The sequence below is a fragment of the Sander lucioperca genome, chromosome 14, assembly GCF_008315115.2.
Source record: "Sander lucioperca isolate FBNREF2018 chromosome 14, SLUC_FBN_1.2, whole genome shotgun sequence".
Lineage (NCBI taxonomy): Eukaryota > Metazoa > Chordata > Actinopteri > Perciformes > Percidae > Sander > Sander lucioperca.
In genome coordinates, this window is record NC_050186.1 from 32,499,253 (window position 1) to 32,517,253 (window position 18,001).

Genomic DNA, 18,001 nt, shown 5'->3' on the forward strand with positions numbered 1-18,001 from the left:
CTTACAGGGTCTGTATCTCACTTATAGGGTCTGTATCTCAGGCATAGGGTCTGTATCTCATTTATAGGGTCTGTATCTGAGGCATAGGATCTGTATCTCACTTGTAGGGTCTGTATCTCCTACGCATCCATGGCGTTAATTTTACGCTGGAGCATAAATTGTCCTTAAGGTCAAAGTATACCTCCTCATCCACATAGCTGCCCATGTCTGTGAGGGTGTACAGGTATGTCTTGTGGACTTTTGTGCACAGCCTAAAATACATGACTGCATAGACTGCACATGCCATCTGTACATTGAAACAGATCAACTGATGATAAAAACCCAAACAAGCACGTTTGTTTTGGAGGCAAACGGCTCAATTTAGGCACCATCAAAAGCTGAGGGTGGCATTTAAGAGCACCCAGGCACAATTTGACTGATTCCAGACACCATAAGCCTCTACAGATCCTCACAACACTGTGCTCATCAAGACCACAGGTCCACAGAGGTGAAAACGCCCAGAAATAATGCATCTCGCTATCAACCTTCTGCCTTTGGATAAGTTAAACTGGTGACCACTGTATATTTACACACTAAGAACAAGTTAATTCTCAAGTTGCATAACCAGCACATGCAATGATTTAGATAGTGGTGATATGGTTCTTCTAATCATCAATGGCTAGGACACAGCTAGGATTGGGCATCGAGAACCGGTTCCAACTTGGAATCATTTCAAAAATTACGATTTCAATGGAATCATTTCTTTATTGGAATCATTTGGAATAGTTTTCAAATCAGATCATCGGTTCCAAATGTAATACTCGCAAGTTGTGGTTTCTGTGGCGGCCAGCGTACTTCCAGGCGCTTGTTGTGTTGCAGCCACGGAGCACAATAAGTGGCGCTCTAAAGTGTGGCTTTATTTTACGTTGGAAAAAGCTCGGTAAAACTGTAAATCACCATTCAATCAAAATGTAAAAATCAAATGTTCCTCTTATCTGTGAAATAAGCATGTGACCCGTTTCAACTCCAGCCCTCAAAGAATCCAAATCGAGAATCGATAAGAACGGGAATTGAAAGGAAGAATCGGAATTGGAATCAGAATTGTTAAAATAAAAAAAAACGATGCCCAACCCTGTCATCAATTCAGTTCCAACAGAAGAACTGGAATTAGCGAAGCGGTTTGTTACTTTCACACATTTCCAAGACATGTTTCTGCTGTCAGAGAAGCAGACCACAGGTGAGTGTTGAATACCTTCCAAATCATCGATGGTCTTCTCCAGCTTGGCCACAGACCTCTCTGCAAACTCGGCACGGGTCTCAGCCTGGGACACACACAAAGTAAGTAAGTAAGTAAGTAAGTACGTCAAATTTATTTATATAGCGCTTTACAGACAAAAATCACCAAGTGCTTTACATAAAACATACAATATGATACATATTAAAACACAGTGCACAATTAAAATCACAAAGAAAAATTAAAATACAGTGCAGACAGGTCAACTAAACGCCTGTTTATAAAAGCAGAGACAGCAGATCGTATAAGAGGAGGCAGAGTGTTCCAAAGTCAAAGGCTCGGTCACCACGGGTCCTAAGCTGGGTGCGAGGAACAGTTAGCAAATTTGACATATTAGACCATATAGGGCTCTAGAGTGCGACCAAAATTTGTAAGGGTGCGACTAAGATTTTTCCTAGGTCGCACCAGTGCACCTAACGTCCTCGCATCCGCTGCCTCTCCACGAACGAAGCGATGTCGTTTATATCAATATGGTTTAATGTTGCGTTACGTGACCCATTCCTTCTGTAAAGCCGTGCCTATGTTTGGATCTCTCGCCGCGCAGCCCCGCCTCAATTCACTCACACAAGGCACCCCTGCAGCAGTTTGTCCCTGTTTGTCTGTCTGACACAGCGCTGCCGGTCCAAACTGCTGACATTTGTCTACAGTTGTAATTGTTATTAACACAACTATATATTTTTAAGTATGAGAGGGAAACCTGTATTGGTACCAGTGTTTACGCTGGTAACTCTGTGTTATTGCGGCCGCCACGGCGAAAAACACAAGTTATTAAATGCAACTAACTTCAGTTCGTTGAGTAGCCTAATAGCGTGAGATGGAGCCTGCTGGACCATGGCGAGAGATGTGACCCATGGCCAGAATATCATAGTTCATAAAAATGCAGCGCAGTGACGATACAGACATTTCATAGCCTACACAAGACGTGTGTTGTGTGTAACGCCGCTGACCCGCCAAAGCGCATTCGACCCGTACTGGACCCATTCATAATGAGTCAGCCGTCACTCTGTGAGTAGCGTACGCTTCAGTCCATTGCACATCCCTCTCCCTCTGTTTTTTTTATTTTTTTTTTTTAAGATTTCGGCCTTTATTTTGATAGGAAAGCTGAAGACATGAAAGGGGAGAGAGAGGGGGGAATGACATGCAGGAGAGGGCCGCAGGTCGGAGTCGAACCTCTATATATACACCAACTGAGCTATCGGGGCGTCCTCTCTCTCTTTTAATCAGTCTGTTATTGTTGTTGAAAATAAGTGAAGGAGCTTTCTCATAGATATGTATATTTTTTAATATATCCTAGGCTATTTATTTCAGATAACTTTCTGAATGTGTTGCAGCTGTATATTTTCAAACTGGTAAAGAAAACCCTGTCTTAGATTGTGATTAAAATAAAATGCAGTTTTAATAAAAGAGCTTGTGAAAAGTGGCTTTGACTTAAAACTAAAACATTTAGCCCACCTGGTAAAAAAATACAGAGCTATATATCGTGTATCCCCATTCAGCGTTAACGGCGACGTGAGGAAAAACTTGGGTGCACCTACATTTTGTGCTGGTGCACCTAAATAAAAAAGTTAGGCGCAACAGTGCAACCAAGGCAAAAAGTTAGTCTGGAGCCCTGCCGTAGAGGGCGCGCTGTCAAATAAGGTTCCAGTAGGTCTGCCACGTATGCAGGTGACTGACCGTGCAATGCACTGTATGTTAATGTGAGAATCTTAAACTGAATCCTATATTTGACAGGTAGCCATAGCACAGCGCTTACACAGCACAACAATATGTGTCAATACCAGTGTTGGGAGTAACGCGTTACAAAAGTAACGCAATTACAGTAATGTATTCCTTTTTGCTGTAACGCAGTAATATAATGCATTACTAATTAAATTTCGGTAATATTATACTCGTTACAGTCTCAGTAACGCGAGTTACAATGCATTTTAACGCAACATTTAGTGGTGCATTGGTTTTTTTAAGAATTCACCAACACCGCGACACATTTCTTCACAGGAAAAAAAAAAGCCATATTATTTTCCTGTCGCTGTATTCGATGGTTGAGATGACTGCAGAGACAAATACATTTGCGAGATGGATATTATTTTCAGGAGTTATTACGCTGCGTTGAAGTGAGCTGTCCTGTTTCTGTTCCCGTGGTCAGAACCAGAGACGGTACGGACAGCATGTATGTCCCAACAGGTGACGGTACGTCAGCGGCTGACAGATATAAACATGTCGGGAATTAATGTTGAGGCTTGCTACACGTAAATATCATTGCATTTTATCAGCCGTGGAGAGTAACTCTGCCTGTAGTGGAATGGCTTCGAATGACGACCAAAAGCGCTTGTCTTTTACTGTGACCATTTACTGTTCAATATGTTGCAGTTTTACAAACAAGAAAGTGAACAACTTGAGCCTGACGGACATGTTGCATCTCAGTAAGCTAGCAAGAGTAGGCTACACAACAGACAACTTCCGTGTAGCCTACTTCAAAATAAAAGCACTCCCTGTGACGGTTCGCAGTAAAACTAAATTACTGTTAAATAAGGTTGTGTAGGCTACCTTTTCACAAATCAGCTGTCAATCAAGTACTGTAAATAATGTTAATAGTGAGTTTTAATCACACTATAATTGAACATTTCCTTTAGAGTGTTTTAACCTAAACAACATGAATTTCTTATTGAAGTGCTATAAACAAACATTTTACAACAATGCCATACTTTTAATTGAGTATTTTCATTTTCTCCTACTTGCCTATTATACGTTTTACTTATTTATTTTGTATAGCTTTAGTTACTTTGCATATTTATATTAATTATACAAAATATGAATAATCTATGATGTATTAAAGTGGATAAAGAGGAAACTTTATTGATCCGGTGGTGAAATTCACAAGCTAGCTGCCAAATCAAACTTCCCCTGTTATTTTGGTGAAAGTAACTCAAAAGTAATGCAAAAGTAGTGTAACGCATTACAATTCAGAGACAGTAATATTGTAATATAACTAATTACTCTCAAATGACAGTAACTAGTAATCTATAATGTATTACATTTTGGAAGTAACTTGCCCAACACTGGTCAATACACAGTCGGATACGCTCCTAAGGGAGGAGTAAGCAACAGAAACAGTAACACGGAAATGTAAGACAGAGGGACGGCCAATTACTTCATGTCCTATGGTCCTGTGATAAGGTCAAGGAATTTTGGACTGGGATACATGATAATCTAAGTCTGATCGCAGGAAGCCAGGTTCCATTCAGCCCAAAAGTATTTGTTCTGGGAGATGGGTCAATCCTGTAGGGATGGATAAACGCATAAGAAGCTGGGTCCAGACTAGTTTAATAATAGCCAAACATATTATTTTAAGAGGATGGAGGAATGAAGGGGTGCCGTCAATCCAGGAGTGGGCTTGTGAGATGGCTAAGGTGGCGGCGTTTGGAAAGATGTCATATAAACGGTTTGCCACATTGGATGTGTATACTAGAAAATTAGGAATTTGTTCCTGTTGCGAGTTGTATGTTTTATATTTTGTAAAAAAAATTAAAATTAAAAAATTGTTAATCACTAGAAATAGTAACACTGTAGAATTCTCACCTCTTTCAGTTTGTCTGTAAGAACTTTGATTTCTTCTTCGTATTTGTCCTCCTTTTGCGAGTACTGAAATCCAAAAATAAGTTGTTTTTTTTTACAAAGTGCATTAAAAAAATACATTCACAACTCCAGTATTCACTACTAAAAGGAGACAGATTTCATACATATATGATTAGTACACTACTATGCTGTATTACTTAAGGAGATTATTTGAATTTCTTTAAGAACAATAAGTAGGATAAATATGCCCAGTTGGGTGTGAAACACAAAAACAGAAACAGTAAAATGTTAAGATAGCTGTAGGGCGTTTCAACTTTGTCACTTATGTCTCCTTAACCACAGTTTGTGCCTCTGACATGTTCATTATTATGGAAGCAAATAAAAGACATACGTATTTGAATTTTAACAGCCACTGAATACTTAAAATTGAAATATTTTACTTTTAAACCATGCATCTGAATTTCTTTGTTCTGCTATGTGAATTGTTCAACTTGAATTTGATAGACTGAATTGAAATATATTTTATTTATTTAACTTGAAATTCTATATCTGAATTTGAACAGTCTCATTTTTAGCAACATGAATCTATGTTTTTTTTTAGTTCTATAAACTTGAATTTATTTTAATTCAGCTTTTTTTAATTTGCAAATCAACAAATGTCCTATTTTAATTACAATATGAAGTTTTCAGTGGCTGTTAAAATGAAAACACTTTTTCTATACTTTGAATTTATTAATGTTCTGGATAAACATGCTCCCCTGAAAACCACTAAAGTCAAGGGTATGCATCTTCCATGCATAACATATCTAACCTTATAAGTATATTCAGACAGAGGTATAATGCTTGGGCCAAAGATCTGTTGAACACACCAAATACCTATAGACTCTGAGCTCTCATTTAAATGTCACATTAATCATATTGTAAAATAAAATAATCAAATTTGGTACTGGTGTTCTCTGTCGCTTGAGTAACTGCGTCTCTTTTATTGTTAGAAAGAAACTTGTGTGGAGCAACTAATTTGACCAATTCTGGACTACGCCTATGTTCAGGATGCGATTTATTTACCTGCCTCTGCTGAATTATGTTTATCCCCGTTTGGATATTGAAGTTCATAAATAAGTGTTTTGGCATGGTTGGTCGAGTGGCTCTATATCCATGGTGGTACTGGAAGGGGGATTTCATTTTTGCATGTTTTGTTTTGTTGTGCATGATCAAAAGACATCCCCCCCCCCCCTCCGCTTTTTTCACAAATCGCACCCTGCCTATGTTGTATATCAAGTTGCACCCAACACTAATCTCCTCCCTCTCCATGTTTACAATAGACTGTAGATTTATTCTTGGATGTCCTTTCACAACTCATCATTCTATTATGTACAGTATGAACAACTTCACCTTCAATAAGAAGACAGCAGCATTGGCTACAGTTTATTTATAAATGTATACATACATTTTATTATTTCAGCCTTAATGTTTAAAGCTCCCTCAGATTGGAATAATTTACCTGTAAACATTGTAATCCATTTAATCTCTCCACTCCTTTAAAATTGCCCTGTCTTCTTATTACAGAATCTACTGTACCTGTCCATTACATCTCTACAACACCTTTATATTTATATCACTGTAAATACCACTGCCCATATTACTAATAACCAATTTAATTCTTGCTCGGCTAAGACATTGAGTACGATTGCCTGATTTTGATGCCTTTTTTTTTCCTGATATGTATTGCTTTTTTTTCTTCTTCTTTTTTTGTTGGTGTTATTTTGTTAACCGTCTTGTCTAATTGTGAATGTACTGAAAATTAGATGCTACATCTCAAGGGGTTATTCCTAATAAAATAATTTCAATCAAATACTTCTGTCTCTTTGCTTCCATACGTTAGGGCACATTCAGGTCACAGAGCATCGGTCCTTCTGAAAGATACGTCAAATAATCTTTGAAAAACCCTGAAGGTTGTTGAACAACACTTAGTATTCCCATGGTCCTCAAAAACTCTTTGGACAAAAAAAAAACCATTCTGTCCACTGCATGATAAAATGTAGTTTTAACCGATTCCCCAATTTTCAAGTCAACATCATACGTCAGTCGTACAAATGGACATGAGCTTTATTGTCAGGGACTTTTTAGAAAAAGGGATGCATGTCTCTGTCACCTGAACGTCCCTATTGATCGTCTCTATAGTAGGCTGATTAGGATGGTATGTGTGCTGTTAAATGTCTTTGTTTTATTCTGACTGGCCCGGTCCTGTGGCTGAATGTCCCTCAGCTCCTACTGTACCTTCTCAGCCTGGGCTTCCAGTGACTTCAAGTTGTTGGTGACATTTTTCAACTCTTCCTCAAGGTCTCCTGATTTACTGAGCAAGGCAAGAGAGAGAGAGAGAGGAAAAGCAGGAGAAAAAAGGTAGTGATTTGAAAGGTAGGAAAGCAGAAGAGCTCAAACCCTGACACTGGTTTGAAGGACCACTCCCAACATTTTTAGAAAAAAAATTCTGTCTGTGTTACTCAGAGACAGAAGATGACGATCTGTCATGAAAACGGCTCTGTTTACACCTGACTCACAGTAAGAGTGCTGAAGAGGGTTTTAGCAAGATGCCAGGGTGTTTTTAAACAGGAAATGTAGACATGGCTGGGTGGCAGATAACAGCCAAAATTAAGATAATGATTAATCACAAATTAAAAAAATGAATCTGTTGTTATTCTATATTTTTTCCAGTAAGTCCCATGTGCAGACTCAAACCAACAATGTTAGTCTTTCTCTCAATACTACTGTACATACAGGCAGCCACTGGTGTAGTCTACAGTGATACGCAGGTATACTCAGTAGTATACCCACTAAGAAAACTCCAGGATTTCCACATACCCACTTAAAAATGCTAAATGACATGCAACAACATACTTTCCGTTATATATTTGATACATTTTTGAATTGTCGTCTGTGTTTTTCTTCATCACATAGGCTAAATAAATAGCCTGACATTGTCATACTCAGATTCTAGTCAGAATGTGAATTTCCCGACCTCAAATGTTGTGGGCGGGGCTAAGTTCGGCGGGCATCCAGGCTACTAAATAAAAGGTATTTCCACCGTAAATTGGTGCATAAAAGTGTATCCGAATACAGGAAATGAAGTTGCTGACGCTCAAAACTTCCCTGGGGAGGACACCCAGACCCCCCACTATGATATGCCCCGTCCCCCAAAGGTAGATTCTGGCTTATATATATATATATATATATATATATATATACGGTACGGTATACCCACTACAATACATTAGACTACACCACTGCAGGTAGCCATACAATGTGATTGGTGGAGATTTTGCCAGATTATTATTCTAAGTGTCTGACAACATTATGGAAAGGGTCCCTACAGAGATAGACCTTTTTGTTAAGGAGTAAGATCCTTTTTGTTTAACCAGAAACGGCCCTGAAATCACCATCGCCAAACTCACCAGACTCCATGTAAATAAACAGTACTTTTAGCATGTATAGAGCCAATATATTTCCACATGTAAATGAGTGAATTAGGGGTCTATACATGCTAAAAGTATAGTATATATATCTCTGTAGGGATTCTTTCCATCATGTTGTCAGACACTTAGAATAATAATATGAGCCTGTCAGTGGCAAAAACAGAACTTTTAGTGTAAGGAAATTGACAGTGCGCATTTCCCCTATATGATTATATTGCAGCCCGGTTCGCGGCTGCCAGTTACAGCGTTCTCCCTGAATACTGGGCCAATTTAAAAAGATTCTTGTTCACATTAGTAACTTAGACACTAATGCCTGGGAAAATAGGGTCCAGGTTGAAAACTACCAAAATTACCCTTTAACTACAGACGTGTCCCCAACACACACACACACACACACACACACACACACACACACACACACACACACACACACACACACACACACACTTCTGAAAACCAAACTTTTACCCTTACATCAATTCATTGTTGGTTTTGGCCTATTCATGGGATTTGTTGTAATGAGAAAAACAGCATAGAATATCACCAGAGTTATCCGTTAAGTACTGCTTGAAGGCCATGCTTGAGGCTGAGTGCAGACAGAAAACAGAGAGAGGGGTCGAGAGCTCTGCAAGTCAGAGGAGCAGAAGGCAGCAGGTCAGAGTTAGACCTGTCTGGAGTTTTTTCGTACAGTTAAGTACCTCTTCCTCTCCGCACATCATGGACTTCATATTCTGGTCCATTAGTCGGAGCTCCTCCTCCAGCTCCCTCACTCGCCTGAAGGGGTTAGTCCAGGAGGTCGGGGGTGAGGGGGACAGTGCATAGAACAATAACAGACAACAAGTCCCAAACAGGCGGTGGTAGTGTATTCAGGCATGCATTACATCAAAACACACACCCACATTTAAGAAGTATTGTTAAAACGGTTATTACATGTGTCTGACTAAATGTGGTTGTCTAGCACAATCATGTGGAATGGATAGAGCTGGGTGATGTGGAGAGAATCAGATCGCTATATTCTTGACCAAATACCTCAATGTTGTATATTGCGATGATATCGTAGGGTTGACAATTGGTGCTTTAAAAAATATCTTCAAAATTAAATTTTAGATACATAACAGGATTTCCTCCAGAAAAATTGTTAGGCCCGGTGGCAAGTGTGTTTTTTTCCGATGATGGCCCGGCTCGGGCCAGTCACAGACTGATGGCAGCATTAATGTAGAGCCCAATAGTTTCTGTGATAACAGAATCATGGACGGAATTGCGAAATTGTGAATTTAAAAAAGCTATGAGACAGATTCCATAGGGCCATACATTAAGTCAGTGCTAAAAGCTGACTGTAGATTTGACTAGGTCTAAGTTTACAATCGAGCTGCCTGACTGTAATTAGTTAAAAAAACGTCTTAAAAATACATTAAACATTTTCCCCAGGTTAGGCCTGGTGGGGTGCAACATAGGCCCTGTGGGCCACCAGGCTTGCAATACACTGGGGGAAACACTGCATAATCATCAACAATGTAGATATAATGACTGAGTGGGTTAAGGCAAATAATAGACAGCTAGAACAGTCTAAGTTCAGCCTTTAAAACCAGGAAAATAAAAAACTTAATCCATATCAAGATGCTACCATATCCAAAATCTAAGACGATATCTAGTCTCATATCACGATATCGACATAATATTGATATATTGCCCAGCCCTAGTAAGGGATACTGTATGTTACACTGTGAGCTCATTTCCTAATCCTAATCGTTTAGGTCATTTATAAAGCAAAACGCCAAGCATAGGTTCAAGTTTCTCTTTTTCTTGGGACGGTTTGTCGGATAAAATAAACTCCGGGAACTTGTGATTGGCATTTTATAGCTCAAATGATTAATCCATTTACTGAAAAAAAAGAATTAGCAGATTAATCATAAACATTAATTAATTGCAGTTGTTAAGAGAATCGTTAAGACTTAATGTGTCCATGCAGCACTTAACAATTCACTATAAACACAGGGGGGGTTGTTTGATGGTAAGTCAATCACAAGTGAATGTGTAAGATCACAGGTTGCCATAGTAGTGATCCCGTGAATAATGCACAGTGGCTCTGGTGTCGGTGTGAGTTTTCATGGTGCAGGTGTTGACTTACGCCTCAGCCACCTCCGCCCGCTCCTCCGAGCGCTCCAGATCACCCTCCAGGATCACCAGTTTACGGGCAACCTGCAGACATCCAAAACACACGCAACTGAAACCATTCTCTTTTCCTACTGTGCTTACAAAGAGGATCTGTAATTACACTAACCTTTAGCATTTACCCTCACTGGCACTGTTACTGTGTTCCAATTCCATACTACATACTGTACTGGTTGTGTATAGTATGTACTATATTCAGTGGTGATGATGGTCTATGAAGTCCCAAGTCAAGTCCAAGTCGTAAAGTCATTACCTGCCTTTAACCAATTCCTAAATTCTTAACAGTTAGTCTGGTAAAAATGTTTTTTATCTTAACATGTGAATGGGATAATCTGACATATCCTCTACTGCAATAACAAATCCACCTTTACCTCAAACGTGATTTAGCGTCCCTAACTTTCTTTATTTAACCCTCCTGTTGTCCTCAGGTCTAATTTGACCAACTTTCAAAAAAAGTTTCTTTCAATTGTCTAAATTTAAATTAAATGAGGAGTTCACTACTTTCATTGAATTTAGGTGTTTCATTCAATTTTATAGCATTTGAAAAGAAATTGATAAAAGAATGTTGAAAAAAGTGACAAAGATGTCAGAAAAAGCTTCAAAAACATGGGGGGGGAGGGGTGCCTGGATAGCTCACCTGGTAGAACGTGCGCCCCATGTACAAAGGCTCAGTCCTTCTCGCAGCGGCCGCAGGTTCGACTCTGACCTGCGGCCCTTTGCTGCATGTCATTCCCCCTCTCTCTCCCCTTTCACATCTTCAGCCGTCCTATATAGTAAAGGCCTAAATGCCCCCAAAAAACCAACCTTTTACGTGGGGCGTGGGATGGGGGGGAAACAACAAAAAACGTCAAAGAAAGCGCAGAAAAACATCGGACAAAAGTGACAAAAAAATTGGAAAAAAGGGACAAAAACGTTGGGAGAAGCTTCAAAAACATCACAGAAAGTGATAAATCTTCAAAAGAAAAGTGACAACAACATCGGGAAAAGCAACTAAAGTGTCTAAAAAGAGGACCAAAAAAAAAGTAATTTTAAATTTTGACCCAGAAAAAATGCATGGTCGACCGGAAGACATCACAAGGGTTAAGTCACTTTTTCACTGTGCAGAACCAGTGATTGCCCCACCTCTTCATATTTGCGGTCGGCCTCCTCAGCGATGTGTTTGGCCTCCTTCAGCTGCATCTCCTGGATCTCCATCTTCTCCTCGTCTTTGGAAGCTCTGTTCTCTATGACCTTCATCCCTCTGAGTGACAAGAGGAGCAGACAAGCACCGTTAACCCAAAACCTTTTCTCACATCCACATCTTTCTTATTGGAACATTGTATGGGTCCATACATTCATGCCACTCTTGCTACTTCTTCTAGTTTCAGGCAGCCATCCATCTCATTGTTTTCATGAATATGAAAATTCTTTCTGTGTTTGACATCAATAGGATCCAAATTTGTAAATTTGTGTATAGAGCCATACATAAGTTTGAAAGCCTACACTCCTTTTGGGAAATATTTTCAGCTAAATTCAGATTTTCATTCAGTCAAGCCGCCGTCATATTCCCCTTGTTAAAACTCAGTATTTACAGTAGGACCCATACTGTGGGAGAACATCAATCAGCGCCCGGTCAGTCCCAGTAAGGGCCTTTTCACACCTGAAAGTCCGGACCAAGGTTCATGTTTTTGTTACATTGTATACATTTGATCCGGTAAGTTTTGGTTTCACACTGCAGTTATGCAAGCGCACTAAAGAACTATATGCAATAAAACGTTTCAACACTTCATCACTGAGTGTTAGATAAAGAGTCATATACCATCACATCTTTATAAATACTATTTACATTTGTACATTTTTATCTTGTACTTAACTTGTATATATGTTTGTACATTCTTTCCTTTGTATTTTTTATCTTCATTGTTCTTGTATTCTATCCTATTTATAATTTATTAGTTCTTGTATATTCTGTATGTGTGCTGTGTGTCTGATATTTTGCTGCTGTAGCACTGAAATTTCCCAATTTTGGATCAATAAAAGTCTATCTATCTATCCACCTATCTATCTATCTATACTGTACGTGATAAAACGACGTTGTGTTGTCATCACGTACGCGTGGCTGCTCTCCCCTACTGCCGCGGCTCTTCTTGTGTTGTTGTGATGTTGAGGAGCAAGACATGGGAACTTTACTTGGGGTTTGAGGAGCTGCAGCATTTATTCAGAGAGACAAACTGAAAGCTACACTGTACATTTACTCCTACTTAACAAGTAAACTGATGTATTCTCAGCTCTGATAGCCGACAGCTGTCTGCACTGAGCACATTCACCGTCACACTCTCCCTCATGTAGCATACACACTAAGCACTGAGCTGTTCCTTAAGGAGCTTCCCCGGTCTTCTAACAGAGACTTACTCTTTTGGTTGGACCAAATTTCGGCTGTTTGGTCCGGGGGAGGTTTCACATCTGTCATTTTGGTTTGGATCAAACTGAAAAGTCAGGACCAAGCGAGGTAGGTGTAAAAGTGCAAAACAATTACATTACACCATGCTAGATAATCCCAGAAATGGTATGTAGGTAAATTACTAGTTTATTTTAATATTTTGTATTTAGATTAATTTTTCATTTTCTGTTTTTTCTTATGGGAATTTATTATGTTTTGGCCTCCCTTGCATATTCTATTCTTTTTTTTATTGCTAATGTTTTATGTGCCATTAGATAAATTAAATGAAATAAGCTACGTATACTGGTCCAACACTGAACTTTCATATGACCCAATTCATGGTGTAATGCAATTTTTAAAGCTGGACATTGTCAGTGAAACGACCAAAACGTAATCTACAGTTTTACAGTTTTCAGCGGTTATCCACAATGGAAATCTGAGGAATGTAGTGGACTGGTGGCTTTTCTGCTTGGCTTGGTTTTTATTTGTCAAAAATCTTTGACGGAATTCTGCGTCCTCAGATTGCGTATGGCCCTGGTGATAACACAGGAACATCACTCCTGACCCAACAGGAAGGTCTTTCAGCCTGACACTCAACAAACACTACACCGGGAGTTATCAATGAACTGCTCGGGAAAAAAAACCTTAAACTGTATGCCTTAGTCTTCTTGGGTAAAGGCTGGAATACTAACCAGGCAACTGACTGTGCGGGGGTGACTTTGTGGTCGTTTGATCAACTACAAATATTCACCACTGGAGCACAATAAACCTCAAAGGACCCTGTGACAGAATACAGGCTTGCATGGTGCATATTCTTCAGTGGTGGAATTTTCATGCCACTTTCTACTTCTATTCCGCTACATTTCAGAGAGAAATATTGTACTTTTTACTCCACTACATTCATCTGTTACAGCTTTAGTTACTAGTTACTTTACACATTATGAAATCTGATGTTAGATTCTACATAAAACTAGCCAACAATATAACGGCCTACGAGTCCAGCTGAGATGATTAAGACAATGGTCACAACACACAACTGGTTGGATCCTTTACTCTTTCTAAAATGGGAGGATTCTTCTTTACTTTTAATACTTTAACTACATTTTCCTGATGATACTTACAGACTTTTACTGTAGTAACATTTTCAATGCAGGACTTTTACTTGTAACAGAGTACTTTCACAGTGTTGTATTAGTACTTTTACTTAAAAAGTCTGAATCTGAATCTCTGATTCAAAATGATCTGAAAATCTGAATACTTGTTCCACCGCTGATATTCTTACACACGTTTGCATTGAATCAAATGATCACAAACTGACTGACATGTGGCTTTCTGAGACTCTGGGCCAATCAGCTATTTGTTATCCTGCCCCCCCCCGACAGTTGGATCCAGCCCTGCTGCAACTAACTGGAACACAAAGGGAAAAACTCAAGTGACATGAAGCTCTTCACCTCTCACTCTCGTCCGCAGCTTTCTCAGCCTCCTCCAGCTTCTGCAGAGCAGTCGCCAGTCTCTCCTGAGCGCGGTCCAACTCCTCCTCCACCAGCTGGATACGCCTGTTTAGAGACGCCACCTCAGCCTCAGCCTGTAGGGACACAAACACACACACACACACACACACATCATACCAGTGTTTTCCCTAGGTTTGTGGAAGACATGGTGGCGTCCGAAATTGCATACTCTGCACTACATACTCAACATTTAAACTATAGTTCAACATACTTTTGTGTAAATAAACAGTAGTGTGTATCTTTTCGGACGCACTAAGCTGTAATTTTCAAGGTCACTTCCTGAGAGCCTCTTTGCCGTTGGAGACGCGTAACCATGGTAACCCCTGCCGACCTCCGCTCCAGCGGCATCACCAGATAACACTTGAATTACTGAAAGAGGTGAATAACTAGACCAACAGTCGTTTGAATATGTAGAAATGTAAATTAGAGCGTTATTGACGTTACAGAGCTCCACGGTTTCTGTCTGTTTGTCTGTTATGAACGTTGTCGTTGTTACCGCATTGCATTGTGGGATATTTATGTCGGCGTAGTGTCCAGTATTGCATACTGTAATATTTTACTGGAAATAGTATGCAATTTGCGTACTATTGGTTTCATAATAAGGTTTCGGACATACTAAAAAAAATCTCACAGACTGTTTTAGACTACTAAATAGCATGATAGTGTGGAATTTCGGACGCAGCCTTAGGCGCACGTCTTTTGGCAGGGAGTCTATGGGTCCTCCCTCAAGAAAATGTCACGTGGTTGACAAAAAAATCAGCAATTTCACATAGGTTTGGACCATTATTATTCCGTACAGAGAAATACTTTGCACATCTAGAACGTGAGACAGCTGCGTCAGAGGGGGACAAGCAGGTCAAAAGTTGCAAAGAAAACTCCCGCACACTGTCTGCAAATAAATATATAAAGTTTAATAAAAGGGCAACGATTGGTACTAGACCATCTTCGGGCAAATGGTTTTACATCCTGAGATCCTGAGATGGTCGTTTTAGTGCACCAATGCACTAAAACGACCATATTTGTGTCTAAAACATTAAAAAAGCTAGAGCAGATAATAAATAACTTTATAGCTTGCTAAAGAAGTCCACTGGGGACCAACTGCAAACATTAGATCTAAAAAAAAAACTTTAAAAAAATTGTTCAGTTTGTTTTGATGATTTTACAGTGCAGGGCTGCTCGACGCCCTGCACTGCTGCTACTATTATTTCTAGTCATAGTTGTCACAGTTACAGTGGTGCTCATAAGTTTATGAACCCATGCTAAAGTTGACTAAAAGAGGAATAAAAAAATCATCTTTTGGAAATTGATCTTAATGCCTTAATTATAAAAATGAGGAAAAATCCAACCTTTAAGTACACCAATTTTCTTTGTGAATGAATAATGTATCGTAAATAAATAAATGTTCTTCCTTAAAATACAGGGGGCATAAGTAAGTACGCCCCTATGTTAAATTCCCATAGAGGAAGGCAGATTTTTATTTTTAAAGGCCAGTTATTTCATGGATCCAGGATACTATGCATCCTGATAAAGTTCCCTTGGCCTTTGGAATTAAAATAGCCCCACATCATCACATACCCATCACCATACCTAGAGATTGGCATGGTTTTATTTCGGTTAGCCTAATAGCTGGTTTGATTTGCATTGAGAGATGATTTTATGGAAAGTACCCCATGCCAATCTCTAGGTATGGTGAAGGGTATGTGATGATGTGGGGCTATTTTAATTCTAAAGGCATGGGTTCCTAAACTCATGAGCAGCACTGTATATCATCTTTATTGTTAATATAAGTGCCACGGCGTATCAAGCCAACTGCTATAATTACTATAAATCATATTTCTGTATATCTGTATCAGTGTCTCTGTGTCCCAACCGGCAGCGACAGATGGCTGCCCACCAAGAGCCAGGGTCTGTCTGAGGTTTCTGCCTGTTTAAAGGAAGTTTTTCCTCGCCGCTGTCGCACCAAATGCATGCTCTTGGGGGGTGGGGGAATTGTTGGGTCTTTGTAAATTATAGAGTGTGGTCTAGACCTACTCTATCTGTAAAGTGTCCTGAGATAACTCCTGTTGTGATTTGACACAATAAATAAAATTTAATTGAAAATTAAGTTAAGTGCTGAATCGAAGCCTTATAATGGTAGGGAAAAACCTGTATACTATAATTAAGAACCACAATGACAGTGATGACTGCCTATATTCAGAGGCAGAACAGACACAATCCATATTTGGATGCATCAAATATTTAATACTTAAAAACCAATACAACAATTTCAGTTTTATTTCATCTTCATCGACTCTTGAAGCATCCAAATGATTATTATGTGGCTATGATTACTAAATCGATGATTGATGATGGCTAATATGTGACACCAGTTCAGGTCACACTCTGTACAGATTCAAATCAGTGATGAAATACACTTAAATACTAGTAAAACTGAGAACATGATGAATGGGGACTCACAGCTATAAGTGAAAGGGAAAAATAGAAGAAAAAGTAGAAGCAAAAAACTAAGAAAAATACGTAAATACAACAGGCAACCAGCCCTTTGGGATGTAAGAGAAGGAATGAAAGAAGCACCAATTATGATGTTGTTTCAAACCAGCTTAAAACCAGTGGTTTTCAAACTCTTTTCAATAAATATTTTTTCAGCAAAGTACCCCCTGAACAGAGTAAAAAAAAAACCTTATAAAACAATTAAATGCTACTTCAAACGTTTAAAATCCATCACTTAAACTCTCTAGCTATTATAGTGTAATTATTTTAGAAATGACGCATTACACCGAAGTACCCCTAGGAGTAGTAGTACCGCTCTTTGAGAAACACCGGCTTATACCTTTGATGGCAAAGCAAGGACACATTTGTCTGATTAAAAGTGCAGAATTAGCCCGTACATTTGGATAATGAAAAAAATAATAATACATCTCCTAAATCCTTGCAGTCTAGATATTATGTGGCATGTGTTTGTGTCTGGGATGTCTCTAATGTTAGCTAGTTGTCACTGTGCTAAAACAAAGACTGAAGTTCAGAGGAAACCTGTGGAGCATTGGAGAGCTCAACAGACTCAACTGGACTCGAGTGAAAGCAAAAGTACAATATCAAAATTACATCCAAAAATTGTAGTAAAACACAAATTAAGGCTTTTAAATTCAACCTCAATTGGAATGTCCAAGTCCAATTACTGTACTGTCATCATACTTAAATGAATGTACATTTTCAAAAATGTGAACTATGTTTGTGCTACATCGAAGTCGGCTACATAATCCTATATGGTATATTTAGACATATTCAGAGTAACATATTTGGTAACGTCAACGTTAGCTTAACGTTAGTAAAGCTGGGCTACGTCCGGTGGAACGTGACATATTGACATGTAGGCTACCTTACGTTTCGTCCAGAGAGTTACAATGTATTTATTTTAGCACGGTTCTACATTTGATAACGTCAGTTGGTTGTTTTGAAAATTGAGAGTAACGTTAAGGTAGTTCATGAACTCCAGCTTCAGCGGTAAGGTTAGCCGTCTCCCCGCGGTGTTCGGGTGTTTAACAGTAACGTTACCCTCTCTCTGGCCTGCCTCTCCATGTCCGCC

The 18,001-nt window shown here is 39.1% G+C and overlaps 1 protein-coding gene and 1 long non-coding RNA gene across 5 annotated transcripts in view; both read right to left on the reverse strand.

Moving 5' to 3' along the window:
• tpm2 (tropomyosin 2 (beta)) overlaps positions 1-18,001 on the reverse strand; it is a 44,987-nt gene that overhangs the window by 11,953 nt on the left and 15,033 nt on the right. For 2 of the 4 annotated variants that reach the window (XM_031287370.2, XM_031287371.2), the window contains exons 3-8: positions 14,359-14,492; positions 11,611-11,728; positions 10,445-10,515; positions 9,015-9,090; positions 4,850-4,912; positions 1,232-1,301 (exon numbers count right to left, since the gene is read on the reverse strand). In XM_031287370.2, coding sequence (XP_031143230.1) covers positions 1,232-1,301; positions 4,850-4,912; positions 9,015-9,090; positions 10,445-10,515; positions 11,611-11,728; positions 14,359-14,492 — 532 coding nt within the window. Of the gene's footprint in view, positions 1-1,231; positions 1,302-4,849; positions 4,913-7,123; positions 7,200-9,014; positions 9,091-10,444; positions 10,516-11,610; positions 11,729-14,358; positions 14,493-18,001 lie in introns of all 4 variants that reach the window. The other 2 variants (XM_031287368.2, XM_031287369.2) reach the window with 1 other exon arrangement.
• Positions 5,941-6,828, reverse strand: LOC116041469. The gene is made up of 2 exons (XR_004102967.2): positions 6,497-6,828; positions 5,941-6,264 (listed from the first exon to the last, which is right to left on the reverse strand). It is a non-coding gene; the product is annotated as an uncharacterized LOC116041469 (long non-coding RNA).